Source organism: Talpa occidentalis, unplaced genomic scaffold (genome assembly GCF_014898055.3).
Source record: "Talpa occidentalis isolate TD23 unplaced genomic scaffold, MPIMG_talOcc4v2.1 talOcc4.3, whole genome shotgun sequence".
In the NCBI taxonomy this organism is placed as follows: domain Eukaryota; kingdom Metazoa; phylum Chordata; class Mammalia; order Eulipotyphla; family Talpidae; genus Talpa; species Talpa occidentalis.
In genome coordinates, this window is record NW_023603184.1 from 41,178,966 (window position 1) to 41,202,535 (window position 23,570).

General features: G+C 37.6%; 1 protein-coding gene across 7 annotated transcripts in view; it reads left to right on the forward strand.

Annotated features, from left to right (window-relative positions):
* The window catches only part of EMSY (EMSY transcriptional repressor, BRCA2 interacting), a 76,033-nt gene extending 61,213 nt beyond the window's left edge, over positions 1-14,820 (forward strand). For 5 of the 7 annotated variants that reach the window (XM_037522992.2, XM_037522994.2, XM_037522997.2 and 2 more), the window contains 7 exons: positions 904-1,068; positions 2,755-2,910; positions 3,926-3,967; positions 6,508-6,659; positions 8,615-9,178; positions 10,145-10,645; positions 14,433-14,820. In XM_037522992.2, the coding sequence (XP_037378889.1) occupies positions 904-1,068; positions 2,755-2,910; positions 3,926-3,967; positions 6,508-6,659; positions 8,615-9,178; positions 10,145-10,645; positions 14,433-14,627 (1,775 nt within the window). In that variant the 3' untranslated portion in view covers positions 14,628-14,820. The remainder of the gene's footprint in view (positions 1-903; positions 1,069-2,754; positions 2,911-3,925; positions 3,968-6,507; positions 6,660-8,614; positions 9,179-10,144; positions 10,646-14,432) is intronic. The other 2 variants (XM_037522995.2, XM_037522999.2) reach the window with 1 other exon arrangement.
* Positions 14,821-23,570: the final 8,750 nt, after the last annotated feature.

Consider the following 23,570-nt stretch of genomic DNA (forward strand, 5'->3'; position numbering starts at 1 on the left):
AACTTGTTTATTTTTAAATGGAAAACTCAGTAAATATTTTGTTGCTTGTTTTGATGTGCATTTTAGTATTCACGTGTATATGTGTATAGCATAAATATAATAAACTTTGAATTAGGACTGTAATTTATTTTGAAATTAACAAAAAATCTCAAAATTGAAACTGTAATTCCATGACATTTTATTGTAATTCATAGATTATAAAGCTCTTTTACATATATTACTTCATTATATCCTCAGAAATCTTATAAGGTAGAAAGGTAATTTTATCATTGTCATTTTAGAAATAATGAAATCAAAACTCTAGGAATTAATTGATAATAATTGAAAGAGCTGGGACTGTAATCTAAGGTGTTGAACTGCAAATTATACATATCCTATTAATATCATTCCTCCTAGATCACTTATGTATTCTTGGTGGTGGTGGGCAGGATTTCCTTTATGTAATTTAACCATCCAATAAGTGTTGAATGCTCAGCTTGTAATCCACATTAGGTGCTTTGGGAAATATAAGACTCCTACAGCATTTTATTCTTATACACAAACATGCACCCACCTATAGAAATGCACATCTATTTGTTATGACAGTTATCACATGAATTGTAATTTGTCTTTTTACATATCTGTCTCCCTGACCAGATTGTGTGCTTCTTGAGCATCCTGTGATTATTCTCTGAGCTCCTGTGTGTCGTCAATGCCAAATATATATTCTGGCAGTTTGTTGAATGAATGAATAAGTAAATATAAAACTGAAAGTCATTATGCCCTCTGGGGGCTTACAATCTTCTTGGGGAGATAAAGCATGGAGTTTACAATAAATATATAAAAAAAATTGCCTTTTTTTTTAAAAAGAGAAACTTTGTTTATAGGGTTTTTGTTTTTTTTTTTTTAACTGATATAAAACAGATTCCCAGCCTGTAGTTCATGTAATTGCTTCCCGGCGTCAGGATTGGTCAGAACATGAGATTGCAATGGAGACTAGCCCCACCATAATTTATCAGGATGTATCCAGTGAATCACAATCAGCTACTTCAACAATCAAAGCTCTGTTAGAACTCCAACAGACAACAGGTATGAATTCACATGCTCACCTGAATGAAGCATGTTTTCTCTAGAGATGGATTGTGCTAAAATACTACCACTGTTATGTTTTCTTTGTTATTATTTGAGCACATTTCCCCCCTCTGGACCTGTTTATAGTCTTTGGTGCAGTCTGTCTACTTGTCATTTGACTAGGTTGTGCATAGGATTATTGAAGGATCCACAAACTAGAATCAGTAGAAAGGAGAAAAGAAACAGAGTTCTTTTTTCTCTGTCTTCCTGTCTAAAATGAATAATCCTGTTGCCTTTTGTCATCAGGAAGGAGTAGTCTATCACTTCTGGGCACAAGGATAGATGCAGTACTGCCGTCCGTTCTGTTCAAGAATAGGAGACCAATTGAAGGGGCCCTGCCATCCTCCTTTATATTAGTGGGGCAGTTTTGAGATCAGAAAACACTATTAGTGGTCCTTGCTAGCATTCTTAATTTGTTTTAATTTTATCTTCGTTTTTCTTTGTTTAATTTAACCACTTGAGCTTCCATGTAAAACTGTATTCATTTAACAAGAGTCTATAAGTATTTCTATTACTAAATATCTTCAGTAAATTCTAGGCAAAATCTATGTTCGTTGTAATGACTTTTCTATTACTATAGGTCAAAGATTGCCAGATATTTAAGGACCTTAGTGATGATGTCCTCCAACCCTTTCATTTTATGGCCAAGTAAACTAAAATGTAGAGAGGTAATCTGTTGATAATTGGCTAGTGGCAGAGAGAGAATCCATATCTTTTGGTTCAGTGTCTTTTACTTGTAGGGTAAATTTTATATATTTTATGGACTTGTTTTGCTTTCTTTGTGTAAATGCTTATTTTGATTTTGTCATACTTGATGGGAATAATCTGAATGATCATTCATTGAACTTAATTACTTGTTACTGTTTGTTGTAATTTCTACTCTGTACCACCCAAAGGATACTAGTATTTAATGTAATCCTTCAATTAATCTTTCTATTGGTTTTATTTTTTTGCCTTAGGCATTTCCTCAGTTCCTTATCTTTGGCATGCAATGCCACTTCCATTAATACTTATAGAGGGTGGGGACCAAATGAATGGAATTTGTAGAAAAAATGATAGAAAGTAAATCTATTCAGGGAAACCATTCTTGATTCCAGACCGCTCCATAAGACATTTTTACAGGAACAGAGAGGACTTTTTCTCCTGACCCTAGATGTTTTTATTTTTTAGAATCATGTAAGACATTAGAATGTTTCTTTGGAAATTAATTTGATTTTTTTAGTAGAGCAAATTTAACAGGTTACAGTGTTGTGCTGGTCTAGAACAGATCATGCTGTATACTACTTATTCACCCTTTGTTTTCAGGTTGAACTTGAGAAAACCAGGGACAACCTTAAGGAAGGGAAAAAAATGGCCTGAAGGGAGTGTGTACAAAAGAAACAGACGCAGTTGTTTGGCCTAGTAGTAATAGGATTTTATTATGACTGCGTATGAGTCCTTCTTGCTAGGCTGTTGGGTATGGCTGCACAAATTGTGTACTCTGTTGCCATACATAGTAGTCTGCTTTTTTCTTTTCAACTCACTGTCTCCTTAGACACTGCCAGTGTGTTACCCCAGAGTCTGGTTCATTATTCCCATGGACAACTCTGGTCTTGGTACTTGTTTGTAATAAAAGTTAACTTTTCCCCTGACTTTTTTATGCAGTAAAGGAAAAATTGGAATCTAAACCAAGACAACCCACTATTGACTTGAGTCAAATGGCAGTGCCTATTCAGATGACCCAGGAAAAGAGACATTCTCCTGAGAGTCCATCCATTGCTGTGGTAGAGTCAGAACTAGTTGCTGAATACATCACTACTGGTAGGTGTCCTCTTAAAATGTAGTTTTAAGGTAGGATAACTACCTTTCCGGATTTTGTGGGATGGTCTTTTGGGAAGGATATATTGCTTATATTTCTAGACCTTTTCCAGTTTGCTCTGAGAGTAAATTCATACTGTCCTTGAGATTTATCCTGCCTTTAACATATAGGGGGAAAAATAGGTTGTTACAAAGTTTGCAACTAACTTAAAACTGCAAATTGGCCATAACATGTTTATATAGGACAACAGTTGTAGAGAGAAAATAAAATATCCTACCTAAGAATAAAATTATTTTTATGCATCTGAATTTTTTTGTGTGTTTGTGGGAAAGAGAAGGTGGGTCAAAAGAGAAAGAAGGTATAAAACCCAGCCCTTTTTTAATGTAAAGAGAAAAATGTAGAAAGCATTAAATCCCTGTTAATACTTAGAAGTTTTGATGGAAAGCAAATTAGGTATTTGTTTAAAATGTGGTCTGGCAGCAAAACACTGATGAGATTTTTGGATGGCATATATAGAGAAGTAGAGCGGGAGTGGGAAGATAATATAGATTCTTTTTTTTATATTATATTATGACCACACCTGGAATATTGCTTTTGATTTTGGACACTTCATTACCTTGATATTTTAAATAGATCAGAGAGTAGTAATACGAATAATTACGGGTTAGGAGAGCTGACTTATGCAGTATGTAAGTTTTCTTTGGTAGGAATTAAAAGAAAACATAATGTTTCAAATGTTTGAAGGATATAAATACCAAAGCAGAAAAGTATTTCTTTGGTATCATTTTAAGAAATATTATTTAGACTGCTGGGTTAAAATTGCCAAAAGAGAAAAATCCATTTGAAGATTATGGAAGCCCTCTAGTGTCTGTCGTTAGAGATACTTAGCACAAAGCTAAATAAAGCACAGGACAGTAATTTGGGGAAGTCAGTATTAACCTCTAGGGCTATACTAGATTATCATTTGGTAAATAGATGGAAAGATCTATGATTTCTTCCCTTACTTATCCTTTTCAGAACGCACTGATGAGGGGACAGAGGTTGCTTTTCCCCTTCTAGGTAAGTGGTGTGCATCCATTTGTAGTATAATTGAAGGTAAAAGATAATTGTTTTGGTGGGGGGGAACCACTTAAATGGATGCGCTCTACTCTGATCTGGTAGAGGAAAGGTAAGCTCCACTCTGATAGGGAGCCAGATTTTCCTTTGCAGAACAGTAAAATTGTTCCTAGTAATGAGCAGTTGAAACTGGAAAAAAATGAGTTAAGAAATGTGACTGTTTTATGGTGTTAATAGGCCAGTTAAGGTCACTTCAACTGTTTTCCAAAGGTTCACTCGGGAACTCCTTTCCTAATCTCCTCTCCTATTAGACTGAGCTGCAGTGAGCATTGTCTTTAACTTCAAAGCCCATTTATTGGCCCTGGCCTCTTGATTCATCCTGTAGAGATTCCTAACTCTCCTGCTCTCTAGGGAATTACTATGAAGAGAAGATTACTTTTAAATGGTTTACATTGATCTTCTATTAAACCCATTTCATTTCTAATAAAAAACTTAATGTAATAATAATGAAGATTACTATGGGCAGAAGTGTTCCATATAATATGATTACTTCATCAGAAGTTATTTTTATTTCTTTTTACTTTTCAGATGTCATTTATTTCTGATGATGTGTCCATCAATAAGAACCTTCGTTAATCTGCTTAATTTTAGTATTAGTATCATATGTTTTTTCTCCTCATGCATTTGTGATTTCAGTAGTTGTTGTTCAGTTTGGTTGTGCATGTGTGGAAGATTTTATTAACACAGAATTTTATTTTTTTTTTTTTATTTTTTTTTTTTTTAAAGATTTATTTTTATTTATTTATACATGCACTGGGTACAGTCAGAAGCGCGGGAGGGTGAGAGAATTCACCAGAGCCAGAGCGGGGAGCAGAGCAGGCAGAAGGACCAAAGTACACTGCTGAGGGGAGCAGCAGGCGGCAGGAGAGGTCTGCGCGCCATGTGGGACCCTCCTCCGGTGGCCGGGGAGCAGCCGGGGATCGAACCAGCGCTGCAGAGGCTGCGGGCAGCTTCGCAACCCAGTGCTCAACCGCTGCGCCACTGGGGAGGCCCTAACACAGAATTTTAAATGTACATATAAAACATGCTAGAACATACAGTAATACACTGCAGGATATTTATGAAAGTACTGGCTGTAGTGCCTACAACTTTTATATCACATGTAGGCAAATATATGTCAACAATAGAAAAATTGTGTTTGGCTAGAATTTGTTATAAAAATCAATAAAGCTAGCCCTCCCTGGTGGAACAGGGGTTAAAGTCTCAGCACTATCACACTATTGCCAGCCACTGCGCATTAGTTTGATTCCCAGCCAGGGAGCTGACCCACATGGTGCAGCAGGCGTCTCCTGTCTTGCCCACTGCTCCCTTCAGCAGTGTATTTCCATCAGTCTGCCAGTTCTGCTCCCCACTCTGTCTCTGGTGAATCCTCTCACCCCTCTGCACCTCCTTAGCTAATTTTACAGGTTTTACTGTCTGCTTTAAAAAAGTTAAAGTTCTGTGGAAGAGGATGTGGTGACTGTTTATACTGTTGAAAAAGTTGAAATTGAGAGTGGTACACGATAACAGATTGGCACCGATGTAGATGTGTAGTTTGCATCTTTGTATTTGTCACTACAAGTATAGTTTACTCCATGGGACCTTTGTAGCAAGAAAATAAAAAGTGGGGTTGTTTCCGACAGTCTACTCCCATCTATTTGTGTCAGATGAGCTAAATTTAAGAAGATAAAGAACACTGATTTTTCTATTCTTTTTTGCCCTTATATTTTAGCACTTTACAATTTAAGATTGAAGTAATCAATCTAAATTGATTACCTCATTTTGTCCTCTTTTAGGTAGAAACAAATGTTTATTATCCCATTTAAAAAAAAATCAAACAAAATTAAACCTCTGAGTGGTTAAATGACCTCTTCAAATTTACACAGCTGGTTGATGGCAGAGTGGGACAGAATCCAGGTGTGACTCTCGGCCCAGTTCTCTTTCTGCAGTTTTATGTAGGCCTCTGGACATTTTTAGATTTAGGAATTAAGGCTGTGAGACCATGTCACTTCATATAAAGGAACAAATGCTTCAGGTTTTGAATTATTGCATTTGGAACTAGAATCGTGAGAATAAAGAATTTGTATTGTCTCACTATCCTTAAAATTATTAGTCTGGGATTTGATTATAGAAACTGATTATTGTTTTATTACCTTAGTAGGGAAAATGAGTCTGACTCACCGGAGCATTTATCTTGGCAGATTTTGTTCCTCCTTTGTGATAATAGTTTTCACAGTGCTTCCACATACATTTCTCATCTCATATTTACAATAGCTCTATTATTCCCATTTTACAGATGAGGACACAGAGTCTCAAAGAAGATAAGTAACTTTCTCAGAGTCACACAGCTCATAGATGGACAGACTCTGGTCTTCTACCTCCTAGTTTATATTACCATACTTTCTCTATGTGATGCAATCTCATAGACATTTGTTTAAAATAACCACTGGTTACAGATGCTGTGGTGATTTCTGGAGAAATATCATCACCTCCTCTATTTTCAGTCAGCCATCGCTCCCAGCCCCAACAGCCCTCCCAGCCCCAGAGGACCCTCCTCCAGCATGTGGCTCAGTCACAGACTGCGACACAGACTTCTGTGGTGGTGAAGTCCATCCCGGCGTCTTCCCCTGGAGCCATCACCCACATTATGCAGCAGGTTGTATCTCTTCTCTTCCTACTCCCTGTTAACTGCTTTCTTCCTGAAGAAGGATCAGTTTCGTGTCTTATTATAAAAGGGCAAATAACTGAACTGAAGAATTTGTAGTTCCTTTGCAAGGATTGAGTAGAGGAAATTAATTGAGAGTCTTAACACTAGGAAATAACTAAGCAATGCTATTCTTAGCTCTTACCATTTCAAAAGGTAGGGCCATCTAGATGAATCTGTGACACTGAATTGGTTACTGTTTCTATGTTACTATTATGGAAGAATTTATCACTGAAGTAAGATTTTTCAGATGAAATAGAAGTTAGTTTGTTTAGCTGTTGATGGATTTTTTTTTTTTTTTGGCTTGCTTTACTTTTTGCTTTTATAATGAATTCTCATGAGATAAATATATATAAATATATATATATATAAATATATATTTGACTCATTTTACTATATGTGACCAATTAAGGAGGAAGAGACTCAACATAAAGGAGAATAAACTAATATAAAACAAGATCTGGTACAAAGAGTAATGAGGAAAAGAAAAAATATGTTGATAAGTTGATTTTTTGACAGACACTTTGCTTTGAGCTTTAAGTACATTAACTTGTTTAATTCTCACTATGACCCTGAAGGTGAGTGTATTATAGCTCTCACAAATGAGGAATACTTACATAAGTTACATACATAAGGAACTTACATACATAAGGAACGCATACTTACAAAAGTTAAGTAGCTTACCCCTGGCTGGCAGAACCAGGATTTAAACCTAGAGCATCCTGCCTCTGTTATAAAATGATATCATAGATACCATATTCAAGCATGACTTATAATTAGTAGTCACATAAATCACCACCATTCAAGTGGTAGCTGTTGACCCTAATTCTAGGGAAACTACCTGAAAGACAATATATTGTAGAATTAAAAACCTATATGTGTAAGGTCATTATGAGATAGGGGAAGGTTTCAACCAAATCTCAACCTTCTACATTTAGAGTAGAGATGCAGCATATGACAAGGCAGGTAAGGATGGGTTTGGAGTGACTCTTGTGTCACTAAGGGAAGCCAGATGGCCAGAAGTTTTGCTGGTTGTCAGAGCTAGTCCTGGAGTCTTGGCCTCACCTGATGGTCCTGACATTGACCATCTCAACTCACCTAGAGAGGTCAGACAGGCTGGCCCCGACCATGTCACCCGAGGCTGCTGCCTCCTCCCTGCACTGTTCTATCTGACACTGGCGAGGCAGTCTCTCTGTCCGCTCACGTGTGCGCTCTTGTTCCCTCCTCAGTCTCCTGCCCTCCTGTGAGCCGGATCTCTGGGAAGGTGTTGCCTGGTGGGCCTGGAATCTGAACAAGGGGGCGAGGAGGGCTAGTGTAGAGGGTTGTCCACAGCCCTTGGTGAATTCTGCCGAACCCTCCCCATCCAAGCAGAGAGGCCCTTTGCGGGGACGGGGATGGGCACATCCCTCGGGCAACCACTCGCACCTTCCGGAGCACGCTGGATGTGCACATGGCCCAAGTGGGCATGTCTGGCTTTCCCCTGAGTCCCTCACTCCGCGGGTGCTGTATCCTTTCTCTCGCTGGGTTAACATCTCTTCCAGGCTGGAAAGGTGACCAAAGGTGTTTCCTGAGCCAGAGGGCCTTTTCTTCTCTCTCATGTTGGGTAGTGCTTGCAGGGTAATCTTAATCACTCTTTCCTGTAAGTTCTGGGTTACCTAAGAATTTTCTTTTAGAAAGCAGCTAGACCAGTTTTGGTAGCCATTTAATGTCTAAGAGTTAAAATTGCTCAGTTTTAATCTGATGCCCCCTTTAGATTGGCAACCTTAAGATTTCTTGTGTTTTTTTAGTTTATTCCTTCTGAAAGTTTTTGAAAGAATCTCATAATCAAGTTTTCTGTGGTTTGAGGAATATGTAGCAATGTAGGCATTTTTCTTATTTCATTCTTACTTTGTGCCTTTTTTACTTAGGCTTTAAGCAGTCACACTGCTTTTACCAAACACAGCGAGGAACTTGGAACTGAGGAGGGCGAGGTTGAAGAGATGGACACTTTAGACCCTCAGACAGGTCTGTTTTACCGATCTGCCCTGACTCAGTCACAGTCAGCTAAACAGCAGAAACTTAGCCAGCCCCAGCTGGAACAGACTCAGCTGCAAGTGAAAACTCTGCAGTGCTTCCAGACTAAACAGAAGCAGACCATCCACCTGCAGGCAGACCAGCTCCAGCACAAACTCCCGCAAATGCCCCAGCTTTCCATCAGGCATCAAAAACTCACCCCTCTCCAGCAAGAACAAGCACAGCCCAAGCCAGATGTACAGCACACACAGCATCCCATGGTGGCCAAAGACAGGCAGCTTCCTACCTTAATGGCACAGCCCCCACAAACTGTAGTACAGGTGCTTGCAGTGAAAACCACGCAGCAGCTCCCTAAACTGCAGCAGGCTCCGAACCAACCAAAAATCTACGTGCAACCCCAAACCCCCCAAAGCCAAATGCCGCTGCCAGCCTCGTCAGAGAAACAGCCGGTGAGCCAGGTAACGGAATATTGATAGCATGCAAAGTTAAACTCTGTTCACGGAAAATATGAGAACATCACGGCCCTATTGTGATTAGCAGTGCTTTCTCCTGGCAAGAGGATACTCAAAAGCCTTATTACGCTGATATTACTTTGCCCCATCAGAAGGTTGACATTAGGGAAGAAATGCACGCATTATATATAGGAAGAAAAAAAAAGCATAGCACTCAGAACTTGATTTTCCAGATAGTTTTTAATGAAATCACTTCAGCATTGACCAACAGTGCATAGAGGCTGTATTCCTAAATTATTTTTATTTTTTAGATAAAAATATTTCCATGCTTGTAGACTCTTTTCTGTTGCAATAATGCTAAGTAAACTACAGTCTTTTAAGGAACTTCATTGAACATTTTCCTTTGTAGTTTACAGCATCACCACCTAGTTAATAACTTTATCTTTTAGATTTATCTTATAGATTACAGAGGAATTATCTGTGGATATTCAAAAGAAATTATATTAAGGAAAATCAGTGGCTTTGGAGTGATATATATGTGTGTATGTGTATATTATAAATCCATATAGAATACGTTTGTGTAAATGTAATTTGAAGCAAAAGATCGGAAAAAAATCCTGCTTCTTTTTATTTTCAAAAGCCGAAGATTATATGAAATAATTGAGACAGCTTGGAAGTGTACTGTGTGGGGATATAAACCCCAAAGGAAAAACAAGGCTGCTGTGACTTTTTTTTTCTTTACTGCTATGAACCTTGGCTGAACAAGGGTTCTTTCAACCCCTCCTCTTTCCCTAGATTCCTTAGAAGTAGCCAGATACTTTCCCATCCAGCCTCCTTATTAAACACCAAGCTTCAAAATGTCTTCCTAGTATACCGCACGAATGTTTCTTTTGCCATATTGTCTGGGGTGTTTGATAGGTTTTTTTTCAAAGAGATGTAGCTGTAACACACACAACCCCAATTTGTTTTCAGGTGGAGCAACCAATTATAACCCAAGGATCCTCTGTTACAAAGATAACTTTTGAGGGGCGCCAGCCTCCCACAGTTACAAAGATAACTGGTGGCAGTTCTGTGCCTAAGCTGACATCACCAGTTACAAGCATATCTCCCATTCAGGCCTCTGAGAAGACAGCAGTGTCAGACATTTTGAAAATGTCTTTGATGGAAGCTCAGATTGATACAAATGTAGAGCATATGGTAGTGGATCCCCCAAAGAAGGCTCTTGCCACTAGTATGCTCACTGGTGAAGCAGGATCAGTATCTTCCACTCACGTGGTGGTGACAGGGATGGTGAATTCCACTCCCCAGCAACAGAAATGTAGAGAGTCCTGTGCAAGTCCATCTGCTGTTGGTCCTCCCCTAACGACAAGGAAAATCGATGCTACAGGAGTGTCTACAGCAGGCCAGTTCATGCGTATTCAGAATGTAGGCCAAAAGAAAGCAGAAGAGAGCCCAGCAGAAATTATCATCCAGGTAAGAATTAGAAGGAAAATGAGAAATCTTGGGCATCTGGGGGGTTTGATATATCTTGGGGTGTCATAGGAAGAGTTAAGCCAACAGGGCAAAAAGACAGAGATTCTATCTTTGAGCTGCATTTGACAAATTTGCTTTAGGACCTAGTACAAATATATGAATTTATGTTTTTTTCCTGCAAGAGAGTTCTAGAAATTGATGTTATATGTTGACATATAGCATACTTTAGAGGCAATCAGGTATCCCAAGTCCATTTGTCAACTTGATTTATAGATTCAAGTCATACTTGTCAGTGTTAATGTAGTAAGTCAACCCAAAAGATTGGTAAATTCCTGGAGGCAAACTATGGGCTCCCCAGTCTGTGTTCAGAAACTCTTGGGATATAACTGGATTGCACGTCTATGTCAATTTCAGGGACCCTTTCCTTGGAAAAACATACTTCTTGATCCAGATTTATGGTTTTCAGCACAATAAAACCTTAATTAACTGAAATGTCAGGAGAAACATGTTGTAAAAGAATGTTTCTAAGTAATTTACTTTTATATCTAACTTGGGATTAACCATAAAGCTTTTGCTTTTTATTTCAATCATGGTTACTGAAAAATCCTGTTATGATTACTGTCCTGCCTAGGTGATACAGGCTAGTGAACATAAGGACTATTGATTGAGAGTGGTTCTACCTCTGCTTCACATTCCCTTCATTCTAAAACTTATCTGTTGTCATGGATAATAGATCCAGAACATTGAATCACTGAGTCTAGACTAGCCCTTAGAAGTTGTGTTTTATTTCCCTCTCTCCTTGCAGGGTATCAGGATGTTTTCGTGACATTTATCATTTTTTTGTTAAATTTATATATGACTTAGAAGGTATCAGAACAGCACATTTTAGTTAATTGAGAATTTAGATTTATTGAAATGTGGATAGTTTAGAATTTATCACAGATTCTCATATTGTGTGACTTAGAAGTATCTGTGATAAATCCCTTTCCCATGATGCCAAATTATAAGAGAATGCAAATTGACTAATTTTAATCAAATAACATAAGTTGGGGGGAATGCTGGAAGCCAAGTAGAAATGACCATTGAATTATTTAAATAATGTGTATCTCCCTGTAAAAACAAGTGTTAGTGAATGGAAAAATCCTCGACAAAGGGATTTGTTATGTTGTTCTCCCTGCTAAAGACGGTAGGATATGGGAGAAAAGGCTTCCTGGCTTTGACATGCACAGTGAAACCTTGGACAAGGCTATTTAACCTCAGTGTTGCCTTAGTTTCCTCATCAGTAAAATGAGAATAAGGAATGCCTGCTTTACATGATTGATGTAGGATTAGAAAAAATTGAGATGAAGCACCTAGCACAGTACCTGGCTCAGAGTGATTGCTGAATGAATACATGGTAGTTACTACTGTTTTTACTATAATTACTGTAACTCCTGGGGGTTACATTGGTATGCTCACTGAATTGAAAATCATTTTGGTTGACTTGGGTTATTGGAAAAGTCATGATGCATTTTTGCATAGAAAACAGAAAAAAAATATGCTATGACTTTTCTGGCAACCCAATATTTTCTGTAGTTTATGAACAGGGGTGAAAATATAATTTGTTTCATGTATCAAGCATGATAACTGGTGAGTAGGTTTCATCATGGACCTTGTGCTAGGTTGTTGCTATGTCAGGGATGGGTAACACACTAGTGAAGAACCAAGCTTTTGGAGTCAGAAATACCTACATTTGAATATTGCCTGTACTCCTTGCCAACATTGTGGCTTTGAGCAAGAGAGTAACTCTGTGGCCCAGTTTCATTGCCTATGAAGTGGAAATGGTAACACGTACTTCCCAAGGTGGTTTTAAAAATTAATAAGAAAATGTATATAAACCAGCTGGTCAGGTATTTGGTTCAAAGTACTACTCAGAGATAGCTTATGTTGTTACAATCATCATTAATATATTGTTAGAACATTTTCAGATCTCATTTGTTATGCTTAGCTTTGACCTAAAGTAAATTTTACTGATTGAGGAGAATATGTATGGGAATGTGTTGAGAAGTGTCCAGAGTGCTTGGATTTCTTGAAAGATGTCTAAAAAGTCAGAATGTTGATACTTAATGCTCTGAATGAAAAGCATTGTTCTTTGTAGACAAGTATCTGTTTCGTTTATTCATTCATTCATTCCACATAAATTATTTAACCTCTGTGTTCTAGGCACTGTGCTGGGAGCTGCAGGTAGAGGAGTAAATAAGATGAATATATATTCTTTGCCGAAGGTGGGATTCATAGACTTTAAGAAACACGGGAATCTTTAGAACTTGTCTTCTCCAACGAACTTACTTTACACAAAATTAAATTAAGACTCCAGGAAGTGAAGTGACTTACAGTGGTCCATAGCAAGTCAGACCCAGAGGTGAACTAAAATCTAGGTCTCCACATCCCACCCGAGACTTTCTCATAGTGATCAGCTATGGGGGATGGGGAGAAGCACACAAACAAAAAACTCCACTGCCCCAGAATCAGTGCCTTAAACATCTTGCTGTATTTTCTTGAAAGTGTTAAATTTACATCTTTCCCCTCCCAGTAGAAGGTTGTCCCGGTAGAAGGTACATTTGCAAAATGCTGATATTCAGCTTTGCTCTGGAGTTTTTAACGTTAAAGATACTCATTTGACAAATGTTTATGGAGCATCTGTTCATGCTCTGGACATCTAGTAATAAAATAAAAAATAGTCTAGAGTTCTGCGGTAGTCCATGTTCTTATGGAGCCTACATTCTAAGGATGAGAAACAATTTAATAAGGAGATGGTAAAAGCAGCGACGAACATGTAAGTGAACGTAACAGCGGTGGAGGGATGGGCTCCGCCCAGTCATCTGGTTTCATGGTCATGAAAGGAATCTTCTCAAATCCTTTTAAACTCTAAGCATTTGGACTAAAACACAAATGATGGGATGGAACCAGCTATGCGAAGGTTTATTTTCTAGGAAGAAGGGAGGAACTAGTGCAAAGACCCTCAAGTAGAAGTTTGACATAAAGCTGAAGCCATGGTAAGAGTTGGGTTTTATATATAGCAAGTAGAGTAGGAAATAATTGCAGCTTTAAATAGGGGTATGATATGAACTGATGTACTTTTTAAAAAGATAAAGATGAGAAAAAAGAATCGGACAAGGCAGTATGGTTACCATATCTATCTATTTACTGGTATTATTTCATTTAAAAAACAGTCTTTTCTACTCTTATTTTCATTATAGATTGTTTCTTTGTGACCCAAACAAATAATTTCCCCTTTGACAACCAGAGGCTTACCAAAATGCTGAAAATACACTGTGGTGTATTTTACACTGTGGTGCAAATTAATCATTCATCTTCAGATAATAATGAACAAAATCTGACAACATTTACATTTAAATTGGCTTAATGATCAATCAAAAATATCTTCCAAAGTCTGTCTCTTGAATTAGGCATGGACTTCACATAACCTCCTTTGTTAGTAGTGGTGCCATCTAGGAGTAGAACCGTGAGTTTTAGTTGTGTAAGACTTAGATTTGAGTCCTGCTATTAATCCTGACTGTCCATGCGACCTTCATAAGTCACTTACTCAGTTTCCTCATTTTAAAATGAAAGTAATGTTTTCCTTTAATGTTATGGGGATTTAGTAGAATATTACGTGAAAGTACCTAGCACAGTGCCTGGTGTATAGTAGCTCTCAGTGTTCTTTTTCCTTCATTAGCGCGTTTGGGGACACCCTTCTGTTGCCTTTCCTTACCATAAAGTGTCTCTCCTGTGTCTTGTCTTCCAGGCCATTCCCCAGTATGCTATTCCTTGTCACTCCAGCTCCAATGTGGTAGTAGAGCCCAGCGGGCTTCTTGAGCTAAACAACTTCACCAGTCAGCAGTTGGATGATGATGAGACAACAATGGAGCAGGACATAGACAGTAGCACAGAGGATGGAACTGAGCCCAGCCCTTCTCAGAGTTCTGCTGAACGGTCCTAGTATTTTGGACACAGGAGTGCACTTTAAAACCTACTTGATTACCAAGTGTCCAGGGAAGCCCTTGTATTTTGATGTATAAAGAGAGCACTTTGCCCATGCTAAGGCTGTGGACCCCAAAACAGCAGTGTTTCAGCAAGATTTGCTGCAGGAGCAGCATTTTAAAACAAGAAAACTCACAGGGGAATGTACTTTTATAAAAAAAGAAGAAAAAGACAAAAAAAAAGATGCACCTCTACAGTGACGTAAGACCTGATATTCTTTCTCTGTTGGACCATGACCAATGGAAAAGTTTGTCTTGCAGTAGAAAGAGACTTTTCCTGTGAATGTTCCTCAACTGGTTTCTACTAAGCAAAATACCATCCAAAAAAAAGAAGAATGTGAATAGTTTGTATTTTGAAATGGTGTGTTGGGAACAGTTTTTTCAAGATCTTGTATGGTTTTGTAAATCCCTGAAGTGTTGAATTGGTAATCATATTACATTTGCTCAGTTCATCGTTTATAAAATAGCTAGAAAAATACTGGCATTAAAGAATCCTTGTTGGATGGTGGGAATTAGATGCCTAACCAGTGGGAAGTGCTTTGTGGGTGGCTTGTACATTTTCACCAATTGTATGCTTATTTATTGTGTTGTTGTTCCTTTGTGCTGTGGGCAGCATACTTGCCTTCTATTTATTTAAATGTAAACATTTCAAAGCAGGCCATAATCCTTCTGACAAAGTTCCTGTAAACCAGGATTGCCTACCCTTTTCTACCTTCTGCTTCCCCCTCCCCTCCTTTAAGAATACTTACAAGAAAATGTTTCGTTGTGAAGCAGAGGAAAAGAAACATTTTCTAGCCCAAAGGAAATACCCAGTTACATTCAGGACAACAATATTCATATGATGCTATCTTAACATTGAAATTGCACATTCATGTTGGACTGAGACTTTAAAAATAACTTTTATGTACTTTTGTTAACCCCCTTTGAGATGTATGAAAAGTTCATTTACAGTTCTAAATGTAATGTTTTTTAAGCATCCTATCTTTTTAGGACACAGTTTGTTTAAGCAATATGTTTGGGTCTTGTGATCACTGTCACAGGTAGAGTGAAGGGTCAGTGGGTGGGAGGGTAAGAGTCAGTTTTGACAAGTTGTGGCAAAGGAAACTACTTTTCATTTTTTTAAAAATGTAAATAGAAAAGTTTTTAACGGTTTTATATAGATTTCACTATAAATAAGCATTTTAAGACTGACAAATGTTGAAATGTATATACATATATCAGCATAACTGCCCAATTTTTTTGGTGCTGAAGTACTGTAAGTAGAATTCATCAACAGTCTCCTAATTTTTGCAACTATATCTGGAAAAAAATAACTGTGATATTATAGTTAATAAATCCCCACTAGAGTGACACTGAAGATTTAAACGCAAGCATTCATAAGATGCACTGGTCTCTGGTAGTTGTCATTACCTCTGCTAGGTGATAATGACTTGCCCATAGATGGAGCTGTTGGATATTATTTTATTGTACCAATTCATGTTTAAAAGACTTTGTGACTCTGTTTCTAGTTAAGTAATTTTTTAACCTCTTGGGTCATAGACTTCATTGAGTATCTGATTACACTATGAACTCTCTCACCAAAAAGATACACTTGCCAATATACATGTTAGATTTTACATACAATTTTAGGGGTCATGGACCTCTAAGCCTATCCATGTATTCCAGATTAAGCCCTCTGTTATGGTCAATTCATTACTTACAGATGTAAGTTTTTATAAAATAAAATACCTTTTAAACCTTCATGGATCAGGTAACAAGAGCCAACTTGAATAAAGTTATTGTGTTTTACTTATACCCATTCTGGCAGCATAGCATACCTATGTCCCTTCTGAAATTTTGCCTTTGTGTTTTACATTTGGAATGGTGCATGAAACTTGCATAATCTATATTTTTAAAAATGAGTATATAAAGAAACTATCAAGTGAGGAATTCTTTTTTTTTTAAAGGTGTTTATTTTAAGGAGAACATGAATTCTTTTATTTGTTCAACATTAATTAAGCCAGGTACTATTCTAAGTACCACAGATATCCTACTGAATAAATATAAAGATCTAACCCTCATGGCATTTACAAAAAGAACTTTTGCTGATAAAAGGAAGTGTGAGGGCTAAAAGGTGGAGGAAACAAGAAAGACAAGGGCTTTTTGATTAAGTGGATGGAAGGTGATACCATCTATGGATCTCCAGGCATCCTTTTAGTGCAAGTCTTAGCGTTAGCTATGTATTTCATGTGTTTAAGCCCATAAATGTAATTTTAACTCATCTGGGGAAAAATATTCAGAGATTACATTGCAAATACTACAAAAAATTATTAGAACCCTACCAGCTGTTACAGAAAAATCCATTTGGTTTAAAATAAGCTGGTAACTACTTAGTATTGCAGGTGCAGCTGTGGTCAACTTAAAGAACTTTAAAAAATAAATAGCTTTATTGAGATTAATTCACATACCATACAATTCACTCACTAAAACTGTTACACAGTTCAGTGGTTTTGTGCATATTTACAGGGTTGGGCAGCCATCACTACAATCAAGTTTAGAACATTTACATAACTCCATAACTCTGTAGCCATCACCCCTGAAACTGTACCGCCACCACCCAACCTTCTCTAAGGATTTGCTTATTCTGGGCATTTTATATAAATGGAATCATATAATATGTGGCCTTTTGTGACTGGCTTCTTTTGGTTGGCATAGAATTTTCAAAGTTTATCCATGTTGTATCATGTATTCCTTTTTATGGCTCAGTAGTATTCCATTGTGTGGATATACCAGATTTTAGTTACCCATCCATCAATTGATGGATATTTGAGTGTTTCCACTTCTTGATTTTTATGAATACTATGGATATTTGTTACAAGTAGTACGTATGTTTTCAGTCTTGGGTATATATCTAGGAGTGCAGTTGCTGGTTCATGCAGCAACTATGTTTAACTGATGCTGTTTTCCAGTGACTGCTGGTTCATGCAGCAACTATGTTTAACTGATGCTGTTTTCCAGTGACTGCACATTTCTTAACAGCAGTGTAGGAGAGTTCCAGTTTCTTTACATCTTTGTCAACACACTTTTGCTTAGCATAGTATTTTTAAGGTTCATCCATGTGAATCTAGTGTGTGAAGTGCTCCTTCATTGTGACTGATTTCCATTTCACTGATACCTAACGATGAGCAACTTCTCACATTACATAGGCTAGTCATATACCTTTGGAAAAGTGTCTATTCAGGTCCCCTGTCCATTTTTCAATTTTTTTGATTTATCTAAATTGAGAAATTTTGAAGTACAGGAATGATTACTATTAAGAGAAAAGTAAGCTGTGATCCAGTAATTCATCATCCTTAAAATTGTAGGGCAATTTCCTTTAATGTAACAAATTGCTTAACATTCTTTAAACTGCATAGAGCTTTATAGTTGAAAATGCTTTTAAATGCATTTCTTTGTGAGGTTCTCTCAGCAGTGTGCTGGGATAGAACATGGTACCAAGGAAAAGGTAGGTAGGCGGTCTGGATTAGAGCCCCAGGCTCCCCTGTGTATGATCACTTGAACTTGAGCAAGTCACAGTCCCTATAATACAAAGTATTTCTGATGCCATGGGGTTATATGAAAACTAGATGAATTAGGGCCTCCCCTGGTGGCACAGCGGTTGAGCGCTGGGCTGCGAGGTTGCCCGCAGCCTCTGCAGCGCTGGTTCGTTCCCGGACCCCGGCGAGGGTCCCACAAAAAAACAAACAAACAAACAAAAAATAGATGAATTAGTGCAGCTAATAATTCCGGGCACAGAGTTAATAGGTACTTTTTTTTTAATAAAGTCTAGTGTTTAAAACACCCACTTTATAACTAGAAATGAGGGCTCATTGATGAGTGAAGTACCAAAACTTGATGCTACCAGTTCCTGCTTTTGTAGAGGAGTGTGTGTCACCAAACACAACCTGCCTTTGAGGAGACAGTAACTTGGGTTTGTCTAGAACATGGCTTCTTTGCCAACCTTAGCGCCTGCATGCAGGTGCTCCCTTCAGGTTTGTTTTTTGAGTTCAATTATGTGTCACAAATCCGAGATAAGAGGAAGTGGAATGAAAAAGTACCATAGAAGCAAGGCTTTCCCAGAAAAGACAGTGAAAAAGCAGTTTATTGCCTCTGCTTGCAGGTTTATAAGCCTTTAAGTAAGGAAGGCCTGATGACTTATATATTGAAAAATGAATTTAAACACAGTGGGATGAGATTTGTACTGTGGGAAGGCCTGCTCTGCCTGTTTTCCTTGCTTACACCAGGGGCACTAACTGAAAACAGATACTGATTTTTTTTTTTAAAAAAAAACAGGCAGGCCTGAGTTTGAATCCTGGCAAGCCATGTGAGCTTGGCCAAGCTAAGAGATTTAAAGCAGAAGATGGAATGAATTACAATGCTGTAATATCTAATTCCCATTTTTTTAGAAAGACTGAAAGATAAGTAATCTCCTTCCCCGCTACTCCGTAGCCTGGCAAAATGGTTCTTTCAGCCTTTCTAATCTTTCTCTCTTCCCACAAATGGCTATTAGATACTTCCTAAGTGCAGACATTAGAGATACAGTTGTCAGGCATAGGGTGGGAATCCCTACCAACCTGGAGCTTCTGCCTAGTAAAGAAAAGTTAATCAAAGATCACAACCAAATGTGTTCAGTGATAAGTGCTGTGATGGCATAGTATTTAAAGATGGGGAGGTTGCCTCAGGAGCTGAAGGCTCCTGACTGGAGTTCCACATGTCCACTGTCACACAATGTGAGGTTTCCTATGTTAAAAAAAATCCCCCACAATGCACCCCTTAGACAAGCCCTTAAAATTCTAGAGAATTAAGAAAATTCAGCCTAAAGTGAAAGATGTTGCGCTTTCCTGATTTTTTTTTCTCTTATGCCCTTGAATTGAAGCTTAAGACTTACTGTTCAAGATTGTTAGAGTTTAGTGAGAGCATTGCTGATAAAATTCACTCTTGCGTTCCAGTCAGCTGCATTCTATTTGGATCTCCAAACAACCAACTGTTTTTTCCTTGCCACAGTTTATTCGTTAGGGTCTGTGCTCAACCCACATCCTTTTTCACCCTACACGGTCTTCCTGGGACTTTCGTCTGTGCGATGACTCCAACCTCTATCAATAAATGGATTAATTGATTAACTGAATATATATTTACTGAGCACTTATTATGGCTGAGGCACTGTTTAGTAATATGGAGTGAACAGAATAATTAAAAGAAAATCAATCCTATGTAGCTTACATTCTGAATTAGCAATAAAATTGAACTTTAAAAAGATATGTATGGTAGTAATAAGGGGGGAAAATCAAGTAGGAAAATTGAATATGAAATTCCTGGGGCTGTGAAATTTCAGAGAGAAGAGAGAAGGAAGGTCTCGCTGAGAAAGGTGACTTGAAAAGAAACTTAAGGAAGTGAGAAAGTCAGACTGATGGCTGCAGGAGCAGTGTCCTCAATGGCGAAAAGAGCAGGTGCAAAGGCTCGGAGAGATGTGTCTGGCATGTTGAAAGAACAGTAAGGAAAATAAGGAGCTAGGGTGGGAGTGAACGGAGTAGGAAGGAGTGGTATACGAGGTCAAAGAACTGCATACCATTCTAGTTTTCAAAGTTTTTATGATGAAAAGTGTTGGATTTTGTGAAATGCCATGGAGATTATTGTGTGATGTTTCCCCTATTATTGAAGTACACATTGACTGAACCACTCATGTGTTTTTGTAATGTATTCCACTTAGTTATGGCATGTAATCCTTTTAATAGGCTGTTAGGTTGATTTGATAGTGTTTTATTGAGTATTCTTGTGTCTATACACATAAGGGATGTTGGTCTATAATTTCCTTGTGATGTCTTCATTATCAGGATAGTGCTGACCTCATAGAATGAGATAGGAAGTGTTCTCGTATTTTTTGAAGAGTTTGGGAAGGATTGATATTTGCTATATTTTGGTAGAATTTACCTGTGAAACCATTTAATCCTAGACTTTGCTTTGTTGGAGATTTTTAGTTGGTATAGGTCTTTTGGTATAGGTCTCGATATTTTCTAACTTTTCTTAAGTCAATTTAGGTCATTTGTGTGTTTCTAGAAATTTTTTCTGTTTCACCTAGGTAATCTGATTTGTTAATTGTTCATAATTTGTTCATAATATTCTTATAATCCTTTCGTTTCTGTTATGATAGTGGTAATGTCCCCACTTTTATATTTCTGATTTTAGTTATTTGTGTCTTCTTTTTTTGGTTAGTCTAGCTAACGTGTTGTCAATTTTCTTGATCTTTTCCAAGAACTGACTTTTAGTTTCAAAGATTCTCATTTTTCTATTCTCTCTTTCATTCATCTCTATTCTATTCTTTATAATTTTCATGCTTTTGTTAGCTTTCGGTTTAGATTTTATTTTTTTCTAGTTCCTTAGGGTGTAAAGTTAACTTATTGATTTGATGTCTTTTTTCTTCTTTAATGTAGGCATTTATTGCTATAAATTTCTCTCCAAGCATTGTTTTTGCTCCATTCCCTAAGTTTTAGTATGTTGCGTTTTTTGAATTCATTTCCAAGTATTTTCTAATTTATTTTTTTAATTTCTTGTTCTTCGATCCATTGATTAAGAGTATGTTGTGTAACTTTCATGTTTGTGAATTTTCCAGTTTTCCCTATTATTGATTCCTATCTCCATTCTATTGTTAATGTTCTGTATGATTTTTTAAAATATTTATTTATGCATACAAGAACTAGGGTACAGGCCAGAGGTGTGAGGGGTGAGAGGATTCACCAGAGACAGAGTGGGGAACAGAGCAGGCAGACTGACGAAATACACTGCTGAGGGGAGCAGCAGGCAAGTCAGGAGAGGTCTGCTGTGCCATGTGGATTAGCTCCCTGGCCAGGGATAGAACTTGTGCTACAGAGGCTGCAGATACATAGGTTGCGTCTCAACCCCTTGCGCCACCAGCGAGGCCCCGATGTTCTGTATGGTTAATAGTGGTGTACTGAAGCCTCTACAAGTCACATTTATCGAGGAATTATTTCTCCTTTTAATTCCATTAATATTTGCCTTATGTATTTGGATTCTCTGTTGTTTTGGTACATATGTTTATAATTCTACATCTTCTTGATGAGTTAACTGCTTTAATCAATATATATTGTCCTTCCTTTGTCTCTTTTAACAGTTTTTGACAAAATCTGTTTTGTCTGATGTTATGTAGTTCCCTCAGCACAATTTTGGTTACTATTTACATGGACTATATTTTTCTATCCCTTCACTTACAATCTGCTTGTGTCTTTAGGTGTGGAGTGATTCTCTTATGGATGACATTGGATTGCAGCTTTTTAGCCAGTCTGACAGTCTGCTTATTGATGAGCTTAATCCATTTACATCTAATGTAATTTCTAATAATAAGGATTTATTTCTGCCACTTAATAGGTGTTTTCTATATGTTCTATCTTTTTAACCCCTCCCCCCACTTCCTCCATTAGTGCCTTCTTTTGTGTTTAGTTGCTTTTTTTGTAGTGAAATGTTTTCATTCTCTTGTCACTTCCCTTGTGTATATTTTAAATATATCTGGGTATTTATTTAACCTGGGAATTACATTTATATACTCTAAATTTATAGCAATACTTTAACAGTATATTAAAAGCTCTACTATATAGTTTTGTCCCCCCATTATTTTGTCATTACAAATTATATTTTTTTAAGATTTATTTATTTATGCATACAAGAGCTGGGGTTCAGGCCAGAGGTATGGGGGGGTGAGAGGATTCACCAGAGACTGAGTGGGAAACAGAACAGGCAGATTGATCAAAGTACACTGCTGAGGGGAGCAGCAGGCAAGACAGGAGAGGTCTGCTGCGCCATGTGGGTAGCTCGCTGGCCAGCAGTGGGGATGGAACTCGTGCTGCAGTGGCTGTGGACAGCTTCATAGGTGTGTCCTAACCCCTTGTGCCACCAGGGAGGCACTACAAATTATTTCTTTACACGGTATGTACCAAATAACATAGATTTATAATTAATTTTATGTATTTGTTTTTTAAGTCATGTAGTGAAAAAAGTGGAGTTACAAATCAAAAATACAGTAATACCAACTTTTATATTTGCCCATATAGTTGCCTTTACTTTTTCATATGGCTTCAAATTACTGTTGAGTAGCCTTTTGTTTCAACCTGAAAGACTCCCTTTAGCATTTCTTTTAGGTAAGGTCTAATGATAATGAACTTCCTGATCTTTAGTTTATCTGAAAACATCCTAATTTCTCCTCATTTTTTAGGGCAATTTTGTCAGATATTGAAGTCTTGGCAGTTTCTTTTCCCCTCTTTTTATCCAGCACTTTACATGTGTCATCCCACTGTCTCTGACCTTCATGGTTTTGTTGGGGTTTTTTGGGGTCCACCTCCTGTGTGAGTCAGGTTTTAGTCTCGTGATGCCTCTTTTAGGTTTACTACTCTTTCCTCCATCAATTTCATGGGTGTTAATCTTATTGAGGCTCCCTTACATGTGACAAGTGTTGCCCACTTGATTCTTTTCAAGATTCTCTCTTTGTCTTTGTCTTTTGACAATTTGATACATAGTTGATCCTTGAATAATATGGGGTTATGGATGCTGACCCCCCACCCCCAAAAACAGTTGAAAATGTGTGTGTAACTTATAGCTAGCCCTCTGTATTAACAAAATATTCATTTGTGCATTCAACCAACTGACATCCATGATGGTTGAATTTGTGAATAAGGAACCTGTGGGGGAAAATCCATGTATAACCGGGCCTGCACATTTCAAACTTGTGTCAAGAGTCAACCGTAATGTATCCTACTGCGGATCTCTTTGAATTTAGCCTACTGAGACTCACTGTGCTTCTTGAATCTTTAGATTCATGACTTTCATAAAATTTGAGAATTTTTTAGTTATTATTTCATCAAATACTCTTTCTGCCCAAT